This window comes from Anopheles cruzii, chromosome 3 (assembly GCF_943734635.1).
Source record: "Anopheles cruzii chromosome 3, idAnoCruzAS_RS32_06, whole genome shotgun sequence".
NCBI classification, from domain to species: Eukaryota; Metazoa; Arthropoda; class Insecta; order Diptera; family Culicidae; genus Anopheles; species Anopheles cruzii.
Window position 1 is genome coordinate 13,707,708 of NC_069145.1, and position 22,970 is coordinate 13,730,677.

At 53.3% G+C, this 22,970-nt stretch overlaps 1 protein-coding gene across 1 annotated transcript in view; it reads left to right on the forward strand.

Annotated features, from left to right (window-relative positions):
* The window catches only part of LOC128269880 (nuclear pore complex protein DDB_G0274915), a 45,422-nt gene continuing 22,452 nt past the window's right edge, over positions 1-22,970 (forward strand). Inside the window, exons 1-4 of the mRNA XM_053007284.1 lie at positions 1-268; positions 4,997-7,144; positions 7,295-8,847; positions 19,923-20,096. Of these exons, the coding sequence (XP_052863244.1) occupies positions 1-268; positions 4,997-7,144; positions 7,295-8,847; positions 19,923-20,096 (4,143 nt within the window). The remainder of the gene's footprint in view (positions 269-4,996; positions 7,145-7,294; positions 8,848-19,922; positions 20,097-22,970) is intronic.

Here is a 22,970-nt window from a genome sequence, read left to right on the forward strand (position 1 = left end):
ATGATGGCCGATACGCCCACTAACACCGGCCAGCAGGCCTCGGCCACGACAGACCCGACCGTCATCCCGCAGTGGAAGAAGGAGCTGATCCAGCGGCGCAAGAACCTGGCCAAGACGATCGGTGCCGTCGCGACACAGGTGCACGATTCGGCCTCGACGGTGGCCGCGGCCATCTCGGCTGCCTCGTCACCGGTGCTGGCCCATCCGCGCACCCCAACCGGGGCGTTCCCCGTCGGCAGCCCGTTCTATGCCGGTGTCGCAACGAAAGGTAACCAAGCATATTAAACCCCGTATTCACGTAGCCAAACGTATTCATCTGTGTGGTGATCGTTGGGGCGATGTAAATATGTACAGCCACCCGAAACCCAGCACCAAACCCCGTTACTTCCATCGTGCACCGTCCTTTGTTGTATGGTTTTATGTGTAGTCAGTTCTAGTTCCATAATCGCACTAGCGGTAAGTGGTGGTGGGGATGCACTCCTTGCTTGGCCCGCCGTTTTCACGTACAGCTGTCCGGCAGCGTCGCAATCTCAAGTTCGATAACGATAGCCATTGGAGTGACCGTAATTCTTTTACAACAACGTGGCCCCGTTTCTGGTCGTTCATGAATTGTACCGAGGTAAACTAAACTTGAAATGGTGAACTGGTTCTGATGATTATCCTTGAGGGTTTGTCTCAAAAACAAGAATGCAATGCAATCCATTTAATGCAATTCGGTGCTGATTCGGTTACTGGTTTTGCAACTTTCGCTTGACCTTTCATCGGCGTTTGTCAACGGCGGACTCCGAGATGAGTCAGATGCCTGCAGCGGTCGGTTCACATTGCGGATTTGGTCGATCGATTGATCCCTCCCGACACAACGACACTGGCGGCTACAGACGGGAGCTACGGCTTGCGTCGTGATAAGATTGGGGCTCCTTCCATCTGCCTACGCGACTACCAGCGTCCCGGTAGGCTCAACGTGCGCGATTATCTTATCAGCGCGAGGTTGCTACTCGAACGCTAACAATGTGCAAACACACAGCACACGACGACACTATGTAAATTCGGGCCGTCTTCACCACCTCACCTGCAGCCTTAATGCTTAATTGGTACACGACTTAATGTCGTTCAACTAACCAACAGCCATTTCGGTACTTCAGCCATTAATTAGTTTGCTATCAATCAAACTGCTTCGGTGTCGCCAACAGAAAAATACCTTTTGCCACGCACTTCAGACCCTCCGGCAATGCCGATGTCCAGCCGGTCGAAACCAATCGATCGATATCGAGCTGTGTGGATTGTGCTGCTTTTTTTAAAAACACTCGGACACACACACAGTTTAACCTGTTATCCGATTTGTTTCACTTTACGCGCTCCAATCCCGTCATCGTGGCGCACGCTGACCTTCGCGCGTGCGAAACTCTAAACCTCTCTCTGCCACCAACTTTGCGTAGCATAAAACAAACATAAAAAATGACCCACCAGCGCGAGCCGCGACACCGCGATGAGCCAAATGCCAAACGGGCCATCTTCTGGCCACGCGGGGCCGACTAAAGTTCGGAGAATGGTAATTGATTATACATTTTGCAATTTGTTTTTGCACAAACCGCCGGCCGTCTGTAGAGAATGTACGTCGGATGGACTGTGGTGCATGTTACCAATAGATGAGGCACACTTATGAAAAAAAGACGCCCAAAATGAGGCCTCTCGCCACGGGATTATTATGGCGGAGTGTGTGATGAAAAATTCATTAGCCCCATTTTGCTACCGTGCCAGAGTCTAGTAGCAGCAGTGAAGAGCCTTAATAGTTAAGAACGGGGTCGATCCCGAAGCGAAAAAAAATGACAAACTATGAAATGATGCCGGAGAAATGGAAAATTAGTCCTTTGAACTTTACCCGATCGGCTACGGGCTCAATTGGTACTCCGCACAAGCAATGAAGTCGTCCGTAAGCGGGACGGGTTCGCGATACTTCGTGTGTTTTGTTGTTGTCCGTGCCAAATCCCTAAGACTTCTTTTTACCGGTTTTGAACGGCGAAGATCGCAAGCATTGCTCGATAACGGTGGACGAAGTGTTACGAAAAATCCATTAGATCCGCCCGCGTGTCGTGGTACTTGCGCCTGCCATCGCAAGGCCGAATTGCATTGTCGCTTTGTGTTTGCTAATTTTTTATCCCGCGTTTTCGCTTCACATCGATCGATCGGTCAGTCGGGTTGGAAACGAGATTCGAAACCGCCAAAGTCTAACCGACCCCACACGGGCCAAGCCAACTTTCGTCGTCGCGTATTTTTGGCGTGCTCAGCGAGTTTGTTTTTTGTTTGGAAACGCACTAAAACCGCTTCGGTTACTCTGGCTGCGCTTCGAGGTACGCGCGCGCGCAGCACGCGAAAGCTAATACTCCGCGGCGAGAAACGGAAAGCGGGCGCGCTTCTTCCAGAGCTCTCGGCCTGGCGATTGCGCGGACAAATGCAAATAGCAGCTTAGCGCTGCCGTGTGCTGAGTGGACCATTTTTTTTCTTTCGTTCCAGAAGCAAGTCAAAAACACCGAAAATTCCAGTGAAAAAGGCTTGAAAAAGAAAACGGATGAAGACCGAGAGGGAGCGCCGGCGCGGGAGTGTTGTGTTTGGCCTCCGATGGGTTTTATATGCAAATTAAGAGACACGAGGTGACGATTTTTACCAGTGGGACCACGGGTTGTTTTGGTTTTTTGGTTGCCTCGTCGAAACTGGCCCGAAAACTCAGCGTACTCACCGAAAAAGCGCCACAAAGATTTGGTCATTTTGGTGTTTGGGGTTTTTATTTCGGTTCAATTGGTGATGGCCTAATTTGACGCCGGGACACACTCTGGGACGGACGGTCGAAATCAATTTCGGATTCCCTGTCGTCACGAGCCAAACGAACGCCAAACGTCCTCGCAAATGTGGGCTCAAAATGGTGCGGTAAAAGTCGAGCGTTGAGCGTTTTTTAAACGCCCGGCTTGAAATAATAGCCTCGATCGTGCGCGATTAACCGCTTTTGTGTGCGGTTTTTTTTTCTTCACAATCATTGCTTAAATATGCTTACCCCCAAACGGTTGATGTTTTTCTCTCTCTTTCGAAGAATTTTAAAACAATGGACGGAACGTATTTTCTGAAGATACGGAATAATAGATCGATTCGGGTGTGTGTTGGAACTGGGTGAGGTAATGTTCTTTGCATTACTTTAATAGTACTGGCGTTACAAAAACACAGCTTCGCGGTTAGAATAGATCACCGGCCGTTTTGTAAGTTACAATCAAACTCATCATATGATTGTAACCAAAACCAGAAGGCGGAAGAATCATGCTGGAAAGGTTCCTCAACTCTCCCTGCATATAGCACCGGCGGTAGGAATGAAATATTTCTCAAGTCGGACACGGTCGCGGAGAAAGGTTCTCTCCCAGTTCATCGGTCAGACAGCGCGGCGAACCTTCGCCGAGATAGCCTCGCTTAGGTGGGTTTATTTATTTACATTTTATTATGCTGCTATCTGTCTTTCCTCTTCGGCTCGCCACCGCCCTCCCAGGCCGCGGTCGTGCACCTGGCACACGCGAGCATAGCAAGCACACCGGTCCAACCAGCACGGGAATGCTAGTCCGAGAACCGACGGTCCAGCCGGTTTCGCCGCCTCTTTCTTATTATCTCTTTCTTCCTTCGACTGCTGTGGCTGCCGGTGCCTTCGACCATGACCAGAAGACAAGAACGGGTTTTCCATAAAAACGAATACGCCCAAATGCGTCCATATATCGAGGAAACCTAGATCCCAGACTCTAGGCCCTTGGGCTGATGAGTGAGAGTTTTTCCCCATTTTTTTCCTTCCAATGTTGTGGTTCCCACCGGGGACCTTTTCGGGGACAGATTTGGTCACAATGCGATCGATCAAGGCACAGAATGAAACTTTTTCCTACATAGCAAAGTCCATTATCGGCACGGTGGAAATGACACTAATTATCCTAACGACGAAGACGCATCAATGAACTTCTCAAGAAGCGTTTCGGCCTAATCTTGGGACGCGTGTGCAATGAACTCCCCGCGTGCAGCAGCGGTACTTTGATTTATGTGTTTTTTATGCTCTCTTCTCTCTCTCCCCGCTGCGCAATCCAATTTCTTGCGCCCGTGCTTGACTGCTTCGACACAAAGCAATAGAGATGAGAGAGATGGCAGAGACAAAAGCGTTCTCACTCACTTCATTTCCCGAGTTTTACGAAAACACGATCGTACTACCGATCGTTGCTATAAACCAAACCCTTGTGGTGGTTCTGCTGATTTTCCTAAACGCTACCAAATTGTTTTTCAGAAGCTCCTGTGCTGCGTATTCAGCTATTCATTCTAAGCTTGAAGCTCTAAGAATCTATCGGTTTATTGAAAAAACAATATTTTGGAAGAAGTGTTGACAAATTAATTTCAAATCCCATCGAACTGGCTAAACTTTTATCGAACTGTTGATTGCGACGCTTGCCATAAAAATAAACAGAATGGTTGTGGTTGGTGTCTCGGATGGCTCACTCGTTTTATAGCATCACAGGTCGATTGCGTTGCGCCTTTAATCGTTCATTTTCCCTTCTTTCTCTTTCTCTCTCTTTTGTTCATTTTGTGCTGGAATCATTCGTGTGTGTGTGTGTTGTGTTTATGTTGTGTATTTAATGGGTTTGCACACTAATACCTCCTCCGTGTGTGTGTAAATAAACGATCGTATGTTCATCCACCAACACATCAACAGACACAGTGCTGAACACTAAACAGCAACACCTGCCGCTAAATCATCCGCTGGAGGCTTTGGAGTGTTTGGAAAACCCTTTTCCCTGCCCTAGCAGCCAGCAGCCCGAAGATGGTGGTAGGTTGAAGATCAGGGACACTAACAGCATGCACTGACAGCACGCACTGACAGCACGCCTCACTGGCAATGCAAACAACGCTTACTATGTTGTGTTGTTGATTGTTGGGTAACACACTTTTCGTGGTCGTGGCACTTACCGAGTCTCAACCCTTCTTCCAGCTACATCGCCGACTTCCACCGGGTTCATCGCCACGACGGTAGGTGTTCACTCGCCGAATGAACACACCGGAGGAGGATTGGTGGTCGGGTCGCACGGCTCGGTCGCGGCCAACGGAGTTCAGTCAAATTCCAATGCGGGTGCGGAACACAACGGTGGAAGTAGTAGCAGTGTCGCTGCTGCCGCCACTACAGCATCGCGTCCCGTGAGCGCCGAGCAGCAACAGTCGCCGCAGCCCATCGGCAGCAGCAGCAGCAAGCCTCCGTTTCTGGTCAGCGGCTCGGCAGCACTTTCCAACGGGCAGCAGCAGCAGCAACAACAGCAGGGGCTACTGAGGGACGGCGTCGCAGCCAGGAAGATGGTCGCAGCCACGGCCACCGAGGAGATCATCGTCTACGAGAAGAGCGTGATCAGTGAGGTCGACGGAGAGGAGCTTGGCGGCGGCGGCGGCGGCAGTGTCGGTCAGTTTGGGCTCGGTGATGAGGAGCTAAAGTACGGCCCGGGGATCGTGTCGCGGCTGCGCTGCCGCTATCTGAGCCTGGCCCTGCGCCAGTCGGTCACCAAGCAGCGGCCGTCGCTGAATAGTATGCGCCGCGCGACCAGCCTCAACAATCTGCTGGACGAGGAAAGCGAGGACCTAAGCGAGCGCGAACAGTCGATCGGCAGCGAAGGCTGCGGCGGGCCAGGCGGGGCACACGGTGGTCAGCAGCAGCAGCAACAGAAGAAGTACCACACGCAGAGCTATCACCACACCCAGCACCAGCAGCAGCAGCATCTCTACGCGAACGGCAACAACCATCATAACCATCTGATCCACAACCAGCCGCCTCATCATCCGCAGCAGCAGCAGCAGCCGCTCGGACCAACGGTAGTTCTGCAGCCAGCAGCGGCGGCGGCAGCAGGGGGCTATCAGAAGAAGCAACCGTGGCACTACAACCAGCCCGCTTCGGAGGAGCAGCAGGCGGCGGCGACGGCGGTGGTGGTCAGTAAGGCGGCGGCACCGTTTCTGCGCGGAGTGCAAAACAGTTATACGCGCGCGAGCCGTCAGGTGGAGAAGAAGAACGACTACAATCGCTACACCAAGCACCACCGGGGCGGCAGCGGCGGCGCGGACTCGGTGCTGCTGAAGCGTGCCCGCTCAGTCGAGGCCCTGGTGCGCTACGATCACAAGGCCTGGGAGCGGGACGTCACCGGGACGACGAGGACATCGACGGCGGCCACGGCTGCGACGGCCGCGGCAGCGGCCACACCAGCAACAACAACACCGATCGTCCCGTCGTCCGTCGTCGAGACGGACAGCAATGTGATCATCTTGGACGAGATCGCTCCAACGACGACGACCACTGCGGCAGCGACGCCGAACGGAGGCTCGATCCCCGCCGAGCACCATCATCATCATCATCACGGAAGCAACGGTATTTCTTCGAGCGCGGCGGCCCCAATCATCGGCACCTCGCCGACGACGACGATGATGATGAACGGTGGCGGTGGCGGCGGGCGCATGGCGGTCGATCTGCTGGTCAGCAGCGATTGCGTGACGATCGAGGAGAAGATCATCAATGGGCGCGAGAAGGGCGATCCGAAGCCGAAGCGGCTGACCTCGTTTATCGATGCCGACGAGCGGCCACCGCCGGACGTGGTCAAGCAGACGATGAAGATCTTCGAGGCGAACGCGAACCGGCGAGGTCTTGCAGCGTCCCAACGGATTCCGACGGCACCGGTGGCGACGACGGTGATGGCACCGGCGCCGGGCGAGGTGGCCACGAAAGTGGCCAGCTACCGATCGATCATTATCGCCACACCGGCACCGGTGCCGGTGGCGGTCACCGAGAAGCCGCCCATCACGCACCCGAAGCCACCGCTCAGTCCGAAAAAGCCAAACATTAAGCCGCGCACCGCTAGTCCGAAGCATCAGCAGCAGGCCCCGGCCCCGCCGATCGTGGTCGTCTCGCCCCAGGCAGTTACGGCGAAGCCACCGCCGACTCCGAAATCGCTCGAAGCGGTCAACAATCTGAAGAACGCCGCGATCGGCGCCGGCACTGTGCTGCGAAACGGTGGACCCGCGCCCGCACCCGTTAACCAGCCTCATCCGGCGGGAACGGATCCGCCGTCGCCCCTTGCCGTGACCCCTCCGTCGCCGCCGGCACGCAGTAAACATGTGTCACAGCAGCAGCCGCCGCCGCCGCCACTCAGCATCATCAACAACAACACGCCCGCAAGCAACGCTGGCGCCGCTGGTGTTAGTGCCAAGAGTACGGTCGCGACCCAAGACGGCGGCGGCTTTATCTCGCACGAAGCAGTCGCGACCCGCGAACCCGAACCTCCGCGAAAACCGAACAGCGGCGTCGTCGCCGCGGCCGCGTCACTACTCAAGAACGGCAGCGGCGGTGGCGGTGGCGGTGGCGGTGATCACCACCACAACGACCACGAGAACGGCGGCCAGAACCAACACACGCACGTCGTTAGCTCCAGTACGGCACCACCGCCGCCGTCAACCCTTTTGGTCCGCCCGTTGTCGTCGTCGCCTTCGCCGTCGTCGGGCGGTATTTGCGAGTCGCCTTCCCTGCAGCAGCTCACGGGCCAGCTCGCCAGTCTACATCTGGCGACCTCTACGCCGACAGGAGCGCCGAGTAACGGAACGGAACGGAACAGCAACGGAACGTCCCCGACGACGGCGACGGTTGGTGATCGCCGTAACCTTGAGTACGTGACGAGCGAGGAGGACGACGACGACGACAGTGGCGACGGCGACGGCGAAGGGCGCCGCACGGAGTACACGGTCAATCCGAGCGAATCGAGCGAAGAGGACATCGCTGTCCTGGGTGGATCGGGTTCGAAAGACGTCCGCGACGGCGCTGGCTATCGATCGCAAGCGCCGCTAAGTAACAGCGAAAACGACGCCGACGACGACGAGGACGAGGAGGAGGAGGAGGTCGGTGGCCAGGATCGATCGGTTCGGAAGGTATCGCGCACCGCGATGGAGAACATTGCCCGGGCCGGCACCACGACGCAGTTCCGGTTTAATGGAGCGACCAAATCGTACCTTCCGGGGGCCGGCGGGGGTACCGGGGCCGGGGGCAGCAGCACGGTAAGTGGCAAAGCCCCGGCCCCACCGATTCCGATTGCTCGCGAGAGCCTGCTGAACGCTAAGCCTGGGGCGGCGGCGCCGGCGAACGAGGTCACCGGAGTGTCAACCGGAAGTGGTGGTGCTCGTGGTGGTGGAGCGAGTTCGAACGCCTCAAAAAGTGACGTCGCCGTCGGTGGTGGTAGTGTGGATGCTGCTACCGGTGGCAGTAGTGGTGGTGTGGTTCGGGCGCCCGAAGCGCCACTGACCCGGCGGGAGATCGAGAAGAATCAAATCAATCGCGAGCGAAGTGGCGAGCCCGGTGCTGCCACAACCAACAACAGCAACAACAACAACGGTGGTGTGCATAATAATAGCAATAGTGGTAATGGCAAGATGAAGATGATGATGATGACGAGCGGTGTTGGTGCGAGTGTGGAGAAGTCAAAAGCGGCCACCACCGAACCACCGCGGCTCGGTGGTGCCGGCAGTGGCAGTGGCAGTGCGGTGACCGACAACAGTACGTCCTCTTTCGTGGCCAAATGGGGAACGGCGAATTCGCCGGCCGCTCCAGCCGCCGCCCAGTCTCCCCAGACGGTGGCGACAGCGGCGGTGGCGCCAGCTGCGACGACGACGCCAGCGATCCGAAAGAAACCGAAACCTCCGCCAAGCCAGCAGCAGGAGGCCAGCAACACGATGGTGTTCAACTTTAGCGACCGCAAGGACGTCCCGGATTACATCGAAAACGATGGTGTCATCATCCGGCCACGCCCGAGAGAGCTACCGAAGGTGAGTGTGATTCATAGCGTTCCGCTTCCGACTGGACCCGCCCGGCCCTGGGACATTCCACGCAGATAAAGTGCGCATTTAGATTACACATCGGTCGGTGCTGTGGATGGTTCTACTCTGTGGACTTCTCCAGCGCCAAAGGCGGTCGTGCGTGCGTGCGTGCGCGCGTGTGTATGAGTTGCAAATGAGTGTGTGAGTGTGAGTGTGTGTGTGGGTAGCGCTTACACTGTGGAAACTTTAGACCCGATTGTGGATATTCAGGACCCGCGATAACGAACTAAGCTCACTTGCGACTGGCCTCTGAGATAACTCTACTACAGGTTGAGACAAGAGATGTCTGGGTTTGGGCCGTTGGTACGTCAGCGAAATTCCAAAAACCCTTTCCGTCCTCGTCAACATAAGGTGGGACGTCAGTTATACAGGGTGCGCAATCTAGCGTTATTTTATTCATTTGTTTATAAAAAAATAACGCCTGTATGGCAGGTATCGCCGTCCTGTTGAAACCACATGTAGTCCAAGTCATCAGCTTCAATTTCGCCGAAGAACCTAATAAGCAGAAAATCCGCACCAAACAGTCACTCGTTTCGGGTGTATTGGCTTTCCTTGCACGACGTGTGGATTTTCCGAACTCCAAAAACGATAATTATGCTTCTTAACATAACGATCGAGGTGGATTGAGCTCGAATGAAATGAACTTTTTAACTATCGTAGCGTTTGACTTGAAGACCTACATCTTTGGAAATAAGTTTTTCATATTTCCCAAATTTCTGCAATCATTTAGCGGTTTGGTTTAACCCCAATGAAACGATATGCTTCGTGAACCACCCTGTATATGCAGGTTGAAGTCTGGCCCCTTATGTTTCCGCTTGTTTATTGCTCTGATGTAACATAGTAATTATTGTCAGATATCATTGAATTAGTAACGAACCCTTTTTTGTTATTTATCGCTGGTGTTGGTGATGACGGAAGCATTTGCCTACTTCTCGAAGCATTTGTTGAAACTGGTTAATGGTACTTTAACGAACCTGGCCCACCACGCCAAACATCGCTTGTCTCAACCTGTACTAGCCTGGGCGGGAAAGAAGCAGAACCGCCAGTCGATGAATAATGTATTGATCCAGTTGCCCGGCCCGGGTCTGGTATTTACTGTGCCTTTGGCTGTCGTCCACCGCGCCAGACCGTCTTTATCTTATCGACTCCAGGAAATCTCGTTTCGCTGCGCATTTTTGACAACCCTCTGACAGCAGGCCATGATGATTGGGACTAATGTTGGGTAAAATCGAACGAAAAAAAGCGGGGAGGAGTTAATGAAGCTATCGATTTGAGTGTAAACAGCACCCCGCTCCCTTTGTGTTGATAAATCCGTTTGTGGCCGGGCCGTAAAGTGAATCACTGGCGGGGCCCTGGCGCAAGGTCGGAATAACCCGCGTCTTCGACGAGAGTTCCCCTAAAACCCAAGATGCGTTAGGCATTAACACTCCCGAAACAGCGCAAAGTCCAAGCAACACAGCACAAGAGAGCCGATGATGACCACCACCAGAGGCCGTGTGTAGAGGCCGGTCAATTGCAAACACTTGGACTACTTTGGTTCGTCCCAGGCCCCGCAATGTGAAGGAACCGAAGCGTGGCGTGGTGCGTGCTTTGAACCCCCGTTCGGTTCCCGAAATATGGGGCAAGTAATTTGCGGAGACGCGCACAAATGGCTTCCAGGGGGACGACGCAATGGGCTTAGTGAGGATCGTGATTTCACACCACGGACACGACGACGACCGTCGATGATCCCGCATCGCACTTTGGTGACCCACTTTTGACCGGTTTCTGGTCCCGGTCGCGCCGCGCTGGAACAGCTGGCCCCGAAATCAAAATGGTGGACTGGGGCTGGTGAACCGCTCAAGTCCGATCCGCGGCTTCGGCAGCCGATTAAGAACTACAGCACAATCTCACATATTCCGACTGTATTAGCTGTATTAGCGAAAGGTTCCGCTCTTCATAGCATCGCTTGCTTTGCGTTAAATTTAAGTTTATTGAACGAAAGTTAAGAATTTGAAGAAAGCATAGTCGCTGCGTGTTGAACAAAGTTTCGGCCTTTGCAGGCCTTTAGAGCACACAAAACAGAGCCTACTACACAGCCGAACAACGTGCCGACAGATTTTAGGACGAACCTTCGCTGCTCTCACTAATTCGTTTTCTTTTGCGCTTTTCTCCACCTGTCCCGCCGGAACCACATTCCGCCGGTTCGTGCATGTCCTTTCGCTGTCCGCTACCCTGCGTGTCCTTCCCCTCGGATGCTTTATTCTGCTGCTGCACTAGCGCGTCCTTTTGCATCCGTAAGCTTTGGAGCTGCCAGCGAGCTTTGATTGCTCGCTCGAGCAAAAAGTCGAAGCACCGCCCAGCCTCGCTCCGTGAATCATCCGCGTCCGGGAACCACATTGGTTCGTCCTGTTCCTGCTGCGTCGATGACTGCTCCGTGTCGGGGTCGATCCAGGCAAACTTGACCGGCACCAGCGCAGACAGCGTGGCCGATTGACGGCAATAGGGACACGAACTGTGCTTCTCCAGCCACCGGCGGGCGCACGCACGATGGTAAAGGTGGCCGCAGGCAGTGGCCACGACGGTGCTCGTCCTCCACAGTGGCTCCGTGCAAATGGTGCAGATTATGTCCATTCGTGGGATGCGCACGGGTCGACGTTAGCTTGAAGAATGTCGACCGAAACTTACATTTAGCCAATGTCAAGGATTGCTAAGTACGCCGAAATGCGGCATCCAAGTGGTTGCTCGGGGAAATGTCACCGTGGTGGTGGCATTGGTGACTTTGATGTTGTGTAAGGTTCGTCGTTCAGGAAGAAACAACATGAGTGACACTCAAAACAGTGGCTATAAAATATCTGGAATTCGCTAATATCTCGAAAAATTCGATAAATGATAAATTCGAGGGAATCACGTACGAAGCCATCAACGTCGGCCAGAGCATCGAATTGTGGCACCTACCGTAGCAGCACCTTCTTGGATTGAAACTTTGTAGAGGGAACGGGCGTTCCGATTGCCGCTTTGTTGCGGATACAAATGTCAACCGCCAAGAACCCGCGGTGCGCCGGGCATTGTTGCACCAACCGCGTTCGCGTGATCAAACTGCACGCTGCCTTCCCTCCTGCGCGACCACGGTGTGTGTGTTGGCCAGCTGGTATGCACCATGCACGCCGTTCTATTTCGCAACCTACACTTTCAATTGCCAGGGAAGCGCGCCCGTCACGATTCATCATCATCGCGCACCAACCACAGAGCGGTCTGCCAGCGCCGCCGTGTAAGGTTCTTTCGATAGGTTCTTTCCAGCAGCAGATCGTGCCACGTTGCCGCCGCCGTCGTGTGGCACCGTTCGGTGCCCTTCCAATCGAGCACGAGCCGCGCGACAACAACGCGGGGATCGATTACGAAATGTGATCTCTGCCACACGGAGGCTGGTCAGGTTAGGGACGGACTATCCTTCACCCAGCCTGTGACCCTCTCCACGCCTGCGGCCCCGCGATACTCGAGAATTTCGCGACAATGCTTGGTCGGCCGAAGCCGCGGAGTTGTCTGACGGATTCGGTTCGACGGCGAATTTGTAAATTTGAATTTTAGATTTTTGGCAAACAAGTTTCGAAGCGATCGTTCGCCCGAAGATCGACGGTGGCCTCTTGCTTGGCGTGTGCGACGACGATAACATGTTGAATTCTTCACCGCCAACCAGGACAGTGAGTGACAGTTTTTCTCGTTGGGAAATCCACTTCTTTTTATGTTTTTCCTCGCGGGTCGGTCAGCACATTTCATCACGAATTCGCGCGCCGGCGGCCCGAAAAACTTTGCGGCGCGGCGCGAATGAATAATGTATATTATTGTGGTATCTTAAATGTTGTTGGTTACCCGCGCTTGCTTCCGGTGGCATTACATTATTTGCATCAACTGCTGGCCACCGAAAGGGTGCATTTTCTTTTCTACGAACGCTGCTCATTCGGTTGGAACATAAACAAAGTCAAACAGAGAGTGGAACTTGGGACGAAAGATTGTTTTTGTCAAATTTGAAACTTTGTCGAACACGTGTCTAAGTCTCATTCGCTTCGCTTCTCTTTTTGTGGCTCATGTGGCGGTCAAACTTAGCTTCAATTGGGTCATTGGGTTATCACAAGATGAATATTTTTAACCAAAAACTAAGCATTCCTCGTTTTTACGCCAATGTGCGGTTGAATTTACAATAAGACACGCGTACGTGCCCGTGTTGGGCCCTTGAATTTATATTCATTTTCATTAAAACCCTGTCTGGTGGTACAATACCACCAGCAACACCAGCGGGGTTAAGCAGCGTATCGCCAGGTCAAGGATTGGCTGCCGCGCGCTAAGCCTTAGATATGGCCGTGTTTCCACACGGCTCACGTGGGCACCGGGCTCCGATAGTGATAAGTACACTGCGCCGCTGCGACCTTGTGAATCCTTCCGCCCGCATTACCTGAGGAGAGGGCTTCGGGTCCGTCTCTGAACGTGCTGCCGTTGCTGTTGACTCATTACCGTCTTTGTTGTTGTGCACGGCGGGTGCACAGATATGAACTTCCTGGTGCTGCTGTGAATGTATTAACCCGTAGCGAATGCGATAAAGGGAAGAAATGGCGTCTGTTTTAGTTTACGCTAACACATTTTGTCGGTCATCGACTGGGTGACTAATGGACGACCCTCGCGCTGTTACTAACCAAACACCGATGTACCTCTAGAGCATCCCGAGAACCGCCTGAGTCAAGCGTTCGAACCGATCGAACGAAGAACGGCAAACATATTTGTTGGCCATACTTTCGGCCATGTTTTCTTGGGTGTCGTTTTTTGACCAACTTCATTTTGTTGGCAACTCAGCATATTTCATTCCAAACGGACTCTTTGCACTTTGTCACTGTTTGAATGAAGGAACTAAAAAAAAAGGTATTGATTCGACAAAAGTATGGCTTCATCAGGAGGTCCGCAACAGGCAATAAATGCTTCACGACGCAGTGTTTTTGTTTGCCACGTTCGATCGTCGAGTCGATTCCATATTTACGTTTGACGTGCGACAGAATGCGAACAAACCTGGCTCAATTTGGGAACTCAAATATTTCACCAACAAATGACGTTACATCAAAAGGAGCCTGTTGCGTATTAGGAGAATCGTAGCGAGCTTTTCGGCTCCAGCTTTTCTCATGTAGCGCTTGGCACTAATTGGCATCATCTGACTAATTGAGAACCTGTAGCAAATGGACTGTGCCTGTGCCAGTTGGTAGAGGTATTCCGGGTTTTCCGGCCTCCCATCACGCCGGCGACGATATAATAATCCCTGACGCACCAAACGGGACTTCGAGCTGATCGCTACTGATTAGACTAGCGTTGTTGATAGCGCGGGGCAAATGGCAAACAGTGCCAGATGACAGACGGCGACCCCCTCCGAAGCGCTGTGAGTTAGAAAAAGCATTAGGTTAGCGAATTGGATGGGCATCACTGACGTTATCAGCATATTTGATTGGCCACGTGTCGTGCCGTATTTTGCTTACCTTTGGCAATGTAGGTCGCAATGTGCCACCGACTGTACCTTGAAGGGTACATCATACGTCCAACGTCCAAAGCACGATTGACCAATCCGAAAATCAATCACTGACACGGATTGTGTGGAATTGGGTGAGAAAATGGGACGTTCCACGTCTCCAACCGAGCCACCAACCAACCCGCCTTCAAGATCTCGAATGCTTCCTGCGCCGTGCTTTTCATCGGCAAAGCGCGCCCTCTCAAGGCTCAACACAACACCAATGAGTGCTCAAATCAGGCAGGCATTTTCGGGATGATTATCTTTCGCCCACCACCACAAAACCCTGGCTGGCCGGCTGGCCATCGACTCGAGGAAGTGAGCCTCTTCTCTCGCATCCGCCGCTCGAGAGATTATCATCCAATCCATCCATCCATCCAGCGTCCATTTCTCTGTTTTTTCGCCATCACCGCGGCGAATGGACCGGAAATCGCTAAAATGGCGATGGCCACTTGGCTGGCCGGTGCGCAATGCTGCCCCGGATGGTCCTCCGGCGGGCCCGGATCCCGTTGCTGCTTTTCCGGCGGGCGGGCGGACGTTCCTGTTGCAAATTATCCCCATCTGCGTGCGCCGGGTCGGGCCACTTCCCTTCGGATGCAAAAAGCTCGCACAGAACTCGCGTCTGTGGCCGCCTGAAAGCTGCCTGGGAACACACGGAACACAGGAACGCACGCTCAGAAGGCATTAATTGTTTTCGCCATAAGCGACCAGCCTCGGCCGGCCAGCCAGCAGCGGGAGCAGCAGCCTAATGTGTGCCTCGGCTCGAGGTTTGGGGTGCGTTTGCTGTTCAATGTTCAAGCTGCCCGCGGGGGCTCCGGGTCGGTTTTTGCAACAACCCCGTCCAACCGGCCGGTAATTAAATTCCATCATAAAAAGGGGTTCGTTCTTTTTTTGTCTTTCAACTGGCGGTGAAGAGTTCTTGAGATTACTTTCGAATCGATCGCAGCACTGCGCGAGTGTCCTTCATCGGGTGGCGCGGCGACAGACCAGATGACGGACAGAAAATTGAATTGTTACACAAAAAAGAAAACCGCGAACGCTCCGGAGGCAGACCGCGGTCTGCCACAGTGAAAACGCCAACGCCCGCCGCCCAGTGGACTTGCGCAGATACGGTAGAAAAAACCTGTTCCGCAACTCTCGGCCGCAAGAACGGCCCAAATCCGGTTATAAATGCTTAAATGAGGTCCTCGACAGCGGCACGGGGCGGCTTATTTGCTTAGTTCTTAGGTTCGAAGTGAAGTGGCCCGTTCCGTTGGCGGGCGCCACAAACTTGACTGGACCGAAATGCTCGCGCCGGAGGACCTCGCGCTCTAGCTTCCATTAGACTCCAAAGACTCTAATTAGACGGGCGAGAACACCGCGTCCTGAAGATCGAGTCGGGAAGTGAGTGCGGACCACTTTATCCATAATCGGCCACCTTCTGGTGAGTGGCCCAAGTGGACTTGCTGACAACTCAGACTCCAATTATTATGCAGGCCCCCCCAAAACCAGAACGCAACATTGTTGCGACAGCACACCCAACAAAGTGACATCCTTGAGACGGCCAAGAATGCCAATTTCAGGATGCGATGGAAACCGGCCAAACCGCCTCTCCACACACGGGACACGGGCCTCGGAACAATGTGGGTCCAAAAAAGGGGAAACTGTAGCAACATTTGTCATATCCGCCGCCCGAAGCGTTCATTACGTGACATTGTCACATAAACCGGTCGGTCGGTCGGCGGAACTCGATACGCGCGATACCGGCCCCACAAGTACAGGGCTTCGCCACGGTCCACGGCTTCTCGCGGGTGGCAGCCAACGATGAGCTGGCAGTTTTACGCAAAACCTCCTCGATTGTGCTGAACCGACCCAACCGTTCCAGGAGTCAATCGAAGTACGGGCGGGTACGCGGGCCACCACGCGTTACGCATCGGAGAACGCTCTGCCGGTGGTCGTGATTATGATGAAATATCGGAATTAGTTACGCATCGATGCCGATCGACTCTGCTGGCTGAGTCTAACGACTGGTCGGTACGAGTGTTACTGAGTCCACTTGTCGTCCGCGCAGAACTGGATGGGATTGTCAAGATATCTGGAGGGTCTGGAGTCGTCCTCCGGGGCGGTCCGCGTCTGTGGTTGTAGGTCATGCCACAGGATGGGACGTGCATTCCACAGTGCGCACGACACGACGACGTGTGTCTGCGTGTGTTCCAGATTGGTGCCCTGTTTTGGAAACCTCTTCCATATTATAGGGTGATCCATCAAGTGATTACTTGACTTTTAAAGGCGTCAAATTTCATTCTGGAATTCTGGAAGTATTACAAATTTTCTTCCAAAGTGGTGAGCAGAATTGTCGTATTTGGGACTCGGAAAACTCACAGACGTCGTGCAAGAGAAGCCAACGCACCCACCACCAGTGACTTTTTGGTCCAGACTTTGGTCTGGGGACATTATCGGCCCATTTTTCTTCGTAAATGAAGAAGGAGCCACCGTAACTGTCTTTGATGTACGCTGAAGAAAGGATGGCTGTTTCGGTTCTTCGTCGAAAACTGAAACTGAAAACTTGGACGACATTTGGTTTGAATACAGCGACAGCCACCCCATCTTCGGAATCCAAACCCCTAGATGGACCCCCTTATGCTACGAGATTGGCAACAGCTGCAACGCGCACAGCGGACACAATAACGCGAGACAGAAGTTCCCTCCCGAGCGGGCTCTCTCTGCCGTCGTCACGGCGAAAGAAGGCGTCCGTCGTCGAGCTTATCGTGCGCTTCGTAGTTCACTGGTGTGCGGCTTGTGTGTAGCCTTTGTTCAGTAGCGACGGCTGCTGTTGCAACCGGTTCCGCCTGTACCGCCGGAGAGACGCACCCGAGCCCAGGGACGCGCGGTGCGGCGCGGTGAACTGCCTTGAACTTACTTCATACCCTTGCGCCGCACGCAAACGCGTAACGCGCAGCGCGGGGTCTGTTGGATTCCACCAGCCTTTATTTTGAAAATGCCCGCTCATTGACAGCTGTCAACAACGAACGCGTAGTTCTGCAAACTTTTACGAGAAAATTTCTAACATTCCATTCCGATAAATGAAAATCTTCCTGAGCGGGAGTCAATCTTGGTGCCACCGGAGAGGCACTACGCTCGTTAACCGTTGATGATCGTGTAGCGTGCCAGTTCTGAAGCTGCCGGAGGACAATGACACGCCGGTCCGACCCGAAGACCCAGGAAGACCCGGCGGGGCGAGCTTATGTTAAAGCTCCACCTCCGTGCGTAAGCACGCGGTCGCGGTCGACCATTCGTGGCCGGTCGGGAACTGTCAATCGCGGGAACTGTCACTGATGACGAACTGACATTTAGCCGGGGCAGCTTTTGTAGGCTGAAGGCGCTCGCGATCTCGACATCCATTTAAATGGTGGATTGGGATCCCATTCAAAAACACGCGGCCCTAAGGCCATTAGCCTCTGCTAGTGAGTTCGATAACCCCAAACAAAAAACGACCATTCTGACTCTAGTGCTGCGTGTCGTCATTATCGTTGTAGTTCTGGTGGAAAATTGTCGCGACAGAGAGAGATGGGTGATAATTTGTGTTTCGTTACTCCCAAATGACCGTTATTAAACGTTGAAGCGGATCAATTGGCACTAAAAGGGCTGGCGAAACAGGTCTTCGCTGTCAACATATTGAATGTACGATAATCAGCACACTGGGATCTGTTGGGCGCTTCTGGTAATTTACTGGCCTCCGCCGAAAACCATTTGTTAGCCGCTATCAGCTTCGACTTGCGCATCATTTAGCATCATTGTTGGCCAGACGACGGCCACGGGTGATTTGTGCCAGCAAAGTTCTGCGTGGTGAGTGGTTGCACTTTGCATTAGTCACTTTTGTCCCGAAGACTCCAGCCCGTTCGGCGGTCATTTGTCCAAGTCAGGCAACGCAAAACCCACACAAAGCTCCACGATGATGTTGCTATTCGCGTGTGGATCGCTAATCCTTCGGAAGTGAGTTCTCGTGGGTTGCGTGTTGGTAAAGGTCGTGCTGGCGCAGGAAGCCAAAAAGGCTTACCGCTCACCGCTCAAGGGCACCGTTTCTCTTTCTCGGCCAAACACTCAACCACCCCAAACGCGATCGCCTCATGTTTTTGCCATTACACTCTCTCTCTCTCTCAACGTTTAGATTTGAGGCTTCGAAAGTTTTGTATCGTAACGCTCTCGAAGAATCCTAATTGGTTCCCCCGGTTTGCCAACTTTTTATCGGTACCCCCCTGGGGGGCATCGCGACCCCACAGGGATCGATCATCTTGACAGAGAGGGTATCCACCCCAGGGGGAGCGTCGCAAACGGAACACACGGTGGTGATCCGAGACCGCACACATTCGCCTATGAATTTTAATTGCAATTTATCGATTGCGACAGCTCCCGACACGGCCACAATATGGCGTGGGGTTGGTCCAAGGGTTTACTTTCCACAGCACGCGTACAGCGGTGGCTGGTGGCTTTCACTTGACGCGCGCGCTGGTGGCGCATCGCCGTGTCGCTGAGCGGAACGTGACACCCCGACCAAGTGTTTCGTACGATTTTTATTGATGACACGACGCAATCTTGCCCAGAACTGGAAATAGAAAACACGCAACTGTGCGGCTGCCTCACGCGTAGAACTTATTCACCGAATGGTGCTAATTGGAATGTGGCCCGAACAACAACACTTTAAATTATGTTCGTCGTTTTCGGTGGTCGTGTTGCGGTCATCATTCCGCGAGTTGGAACTCCATATTAATCCATTGCGCGTCCCAATTCGGTCTCAATTAGAGTGATCCACCTCCATCGCAGCATCCGCGCGAACCGAAACGCGGTGATGAACTTGACGATTTTCGGCGTGTGAGCTAATTAGAGGGATAATTATCATTCGCAGTGAAGGTCACGTGGCCCATGGCCACGCGCGCACTCACGCAAACGAAGGTTCCGGTGCTGGTGCCGTGATCACTTACCGTTTACTGTTTGTTTGAATGTTGTTTTTGTGGTTGTTGTTACAATTTATGCTCCGGACGGAACTAATGTAGGGGAAGAAATGTAAAAAACGGTCATTTTGTTTCAATGGCCCCCATTGGCGGGCTGATTCTTTATCTCGTCTCGTGGCTGGGATCCAGTTCCGCGATTTCCTTCTGGTTGATCCTTTTGATAAAAAATCGTGAGCTTTCAGCCGAACGATGGCCGAATTAAGAAGTGTAATCTTTCCGGACGCCCTCTGCCCCAAATATTTTGTGACCTTTTGTACAATTTGGGGTTCGGGAAATGCTGCCACGAAGCCCTCTATCTATCTATCTGTCTGTCTCGAGGCTAGGGCTCCAATTAATCGCTGTCGGGAGTAACTTTAGCTAGAATCTCCAATTTGTTTCCCGCTGTCGGCGGCCGTGTCATAGTCGGTGCCAACGGGTGACGTTGGTCCTATATAAATTATTGCCCAATTTTGCCCGACCCGACTAATCGACTAATTCTTCGCCTTTCTTCTCGGTTCCATTTCATCTCCCGGCAGCCCGGCGAGTCCGGCTTCGTGGTGCTGGGCGACCTGACGCTGGAAACCTCGACGGATCCGGACGACGCGTGGGCCATGGGACCGCCGTCGCCGTGCAACGGTGAATTCGCCAACGCGTACATCGTCATCAATGGCAAATCGAGCATGAGAAACAAGACTAGTAGAAGTAACAAGGTAAGTGTTCCGGGTTCCGGGCTGACCCAAGTGGTGATACCTTTTCCCGAGTCCATTGGCGGTACATTTACGCGACGACTTCTCCCCACATGCCCAAACGATATGATGGTCAACAGCACCAGGCGGCGGCGTGCCCGGCCACTTATCGTGGTCTAATATTTGCCCAAAACCACCGTTCTCAGATAAGAAGCGCGCGCCCCCGAACAGTGACCGGGGTGGTGGGGCGTTGTCTGAAAACACTCCCTTCTTCTTCGGCCCTCACGGAGCGGCGTGTCCACGTTGTTTTGCCCATTTTTTCTTGTATGTTTTGGGCTTCACCGTAGACCGTCGTGTCCCAGGTGCCGCGCAGAAATGCTAATTCGCCACTGGTGGAGTGAAAATTTCCACTCGACACACATCCCCCGAACGACGGAGACTACACTCGCAGAAACACGGCCACGGCGGCGTGGAAAACTGCGCCGTGCCGTGAACGTGGCCACTCTGAAATTGGTGGAAGCCCCCACAGACAAGTGGAAAGTTGACGCCGAGTCGAGAGAGAGAGAGATAGAGAAGGAGAGCGAGACAGTGTCTGGCGGCGGCCCCAAAGGAAAGGAAAAGCGCCACGCACTCGGCGTGTGTAGGTGCGTATCTCCGGTCCTCTGCGCCCGTGTGTGTGTGCTTCGAACGGAGGCACTCGATTACGATGGAAAATTGCTCTCTGCTACCCATCTGCTGCTGCTGCCGTGTTGGCGTTATCCCCGTTTTCCATCAAGTTAACAACATGACCGCGCACACATCGACACGCGCGCACGCTGGCCAGACGCTGGTCGGTCTGTGGAACCTTCACAGTAAACCTGGGCGATGGTTTTTCCTAATGAACGTCTCGAATCGCGGTTTCTCGCGGTGAGCCTCGGCAGCTCGGCGGCAGCAGCCTTTCTCTCTGAGGCTTCTCCGCGCCAGCTGGACACAGGACACATTCCTACGGTACGCGGATCCAGGGCACTCCGATGTGACCACCTAGACCTGGAGCAAATTTTGGACCCACATTAATGGTCATTTGGAAATGTTTTCAATGCCGTAATTCATCGATGACCGCGCAGGAAGTTATGTTGGGGTTGATGAGGTAACGTTGAGGCCATTGGGTGGCCATTTCAATGGAAAGTTTTTCCGAGGCGATAAATTCATTCTCTGGTGACCGCAACTTTTGGGCCATTTCTAGCGAACTTACATCGCTAGAGAGCCATTTAGCGATTCCGCTCGGGTAACTTTACATTTAATTAACGCACCAGAATGAGCAATTTAGGAAGTGAGTTATGGGGTAAGCTGGTCAAATAATGTTGGCCAACTTTCGTGCACAAAAATCGTTCTCAGACCATTTCTGGATCCTGGCATTAAAAAGGCTCCAATTCCATCGGTGATTTGATCGTAATTCAATCGGCACATAACCACCTTTTAGAAGGTTGGAAAGAAACCTCAACTCCAATAGGAACAGGGCTTCATAATCCGTTTGACAGTCTGTGGCCACGATGATCTTTACTTTATGATGTGCGAATGATTGATGGCCGCTTGGAAAAATATCGATTAGTTCGATCGACCGATCGATCGAAGTGAGAGATACTAACGCGACAAGGCCACGACAGTTGTCCATGGGTCCATCGGATTTTTGCTAGTTTGTGCACGAAAGATGGCATCACTTTCATCTTTACACTTGAAAGAGAAGGAAACGGGACCGGGAACGATGTTTGGAATTTTAAAAGCAACTTGCCGTGAACTGGACCCATTTTATGCTTAGCACCAGTTCCAGTACCGTAGATAAGGGCAGCAGTATCAGGGTTACGCTGCAATTGCAGCGGTCCAAGGCGCCGGTCAGCGAGCGCTGCCGTTCCCGGATGCGGCTTCAACTTCAGTGCGATAAGCAGCTGCGCAGCAGTTTTCGTAAACCACTTCCTACTTTCGTTCGTTCGAAGCTAAGGACTACAATATACTTTTTACATCAATTGCAAGACGCGGGCGTGGCAATTGTGTCTATCCGTAGCCATTTGCATCCTTCCACCGTATCAAGCGACGGACCTACAATCTTCTCCAGCATTCGAGCCAGTAAAATGTAGGACACCCGTTCAGCTGAGACGGGATCGAGTTGCTCTCCTCAAAACTCGCTAATCCTGTTTTTCCGGTTATCCGCGGTTAGTGCCATCCGCAAATCGGGTTGCGATCGGTTGCAATGCAATGCGTGCGCATGATCCGGTGCCGGAAGCCCCTCGTTGACGGCCTATTATTTAAGAACAGCAAACCAGGAGTGTGCTGGAGGGACGCAGAAAAGCGCATCATCCCGTGAGAAAACCGAACTCGCTTTCGATTGCAGTTTTTGGTGGGCCTCCCCCCTAACAAAGTAGTTCAAAAGGCGTCGCCAAGCGCCGGCGGAAAAGTGCACCGGAAAACGCAATTTTCTTGTGACGGAACACCACCGGCAGGTTGGTCGAATAACACGAATTAATGCCGCGTGTGCGTGCACTAAAAACAATCGACAACACGACACACACACGGAGTGTTGCGGCAACAATGTGTTGTGCAAACGATCGCTGGGTGGGAAAACTGTGGCCGCGCTTTGCTGCGGATCATCCGCAGGGCGCGCGGTGCCAGGAGTTAATGTCTGCCGCCACCACGCATCAACAGGCAACGGCGGGCGGCGGAGTGGTGCAAAATATGCAAACCCCGCTGCCAGCCGCTCGCCGCCACAACACACTCTTCGTGTGGGCTTTTTTCCGCAAATTGCTTCCTTCTGCAGCAGCGCCCCCAACGGGGGGTGATTACGAAAATTTTCTGAATTTTCCCTAACAATGCTCCGGCGGCGGTGGCAGCGGCCTCCTCCAGGTCGATCGGTCGAAAAGAAGTGTT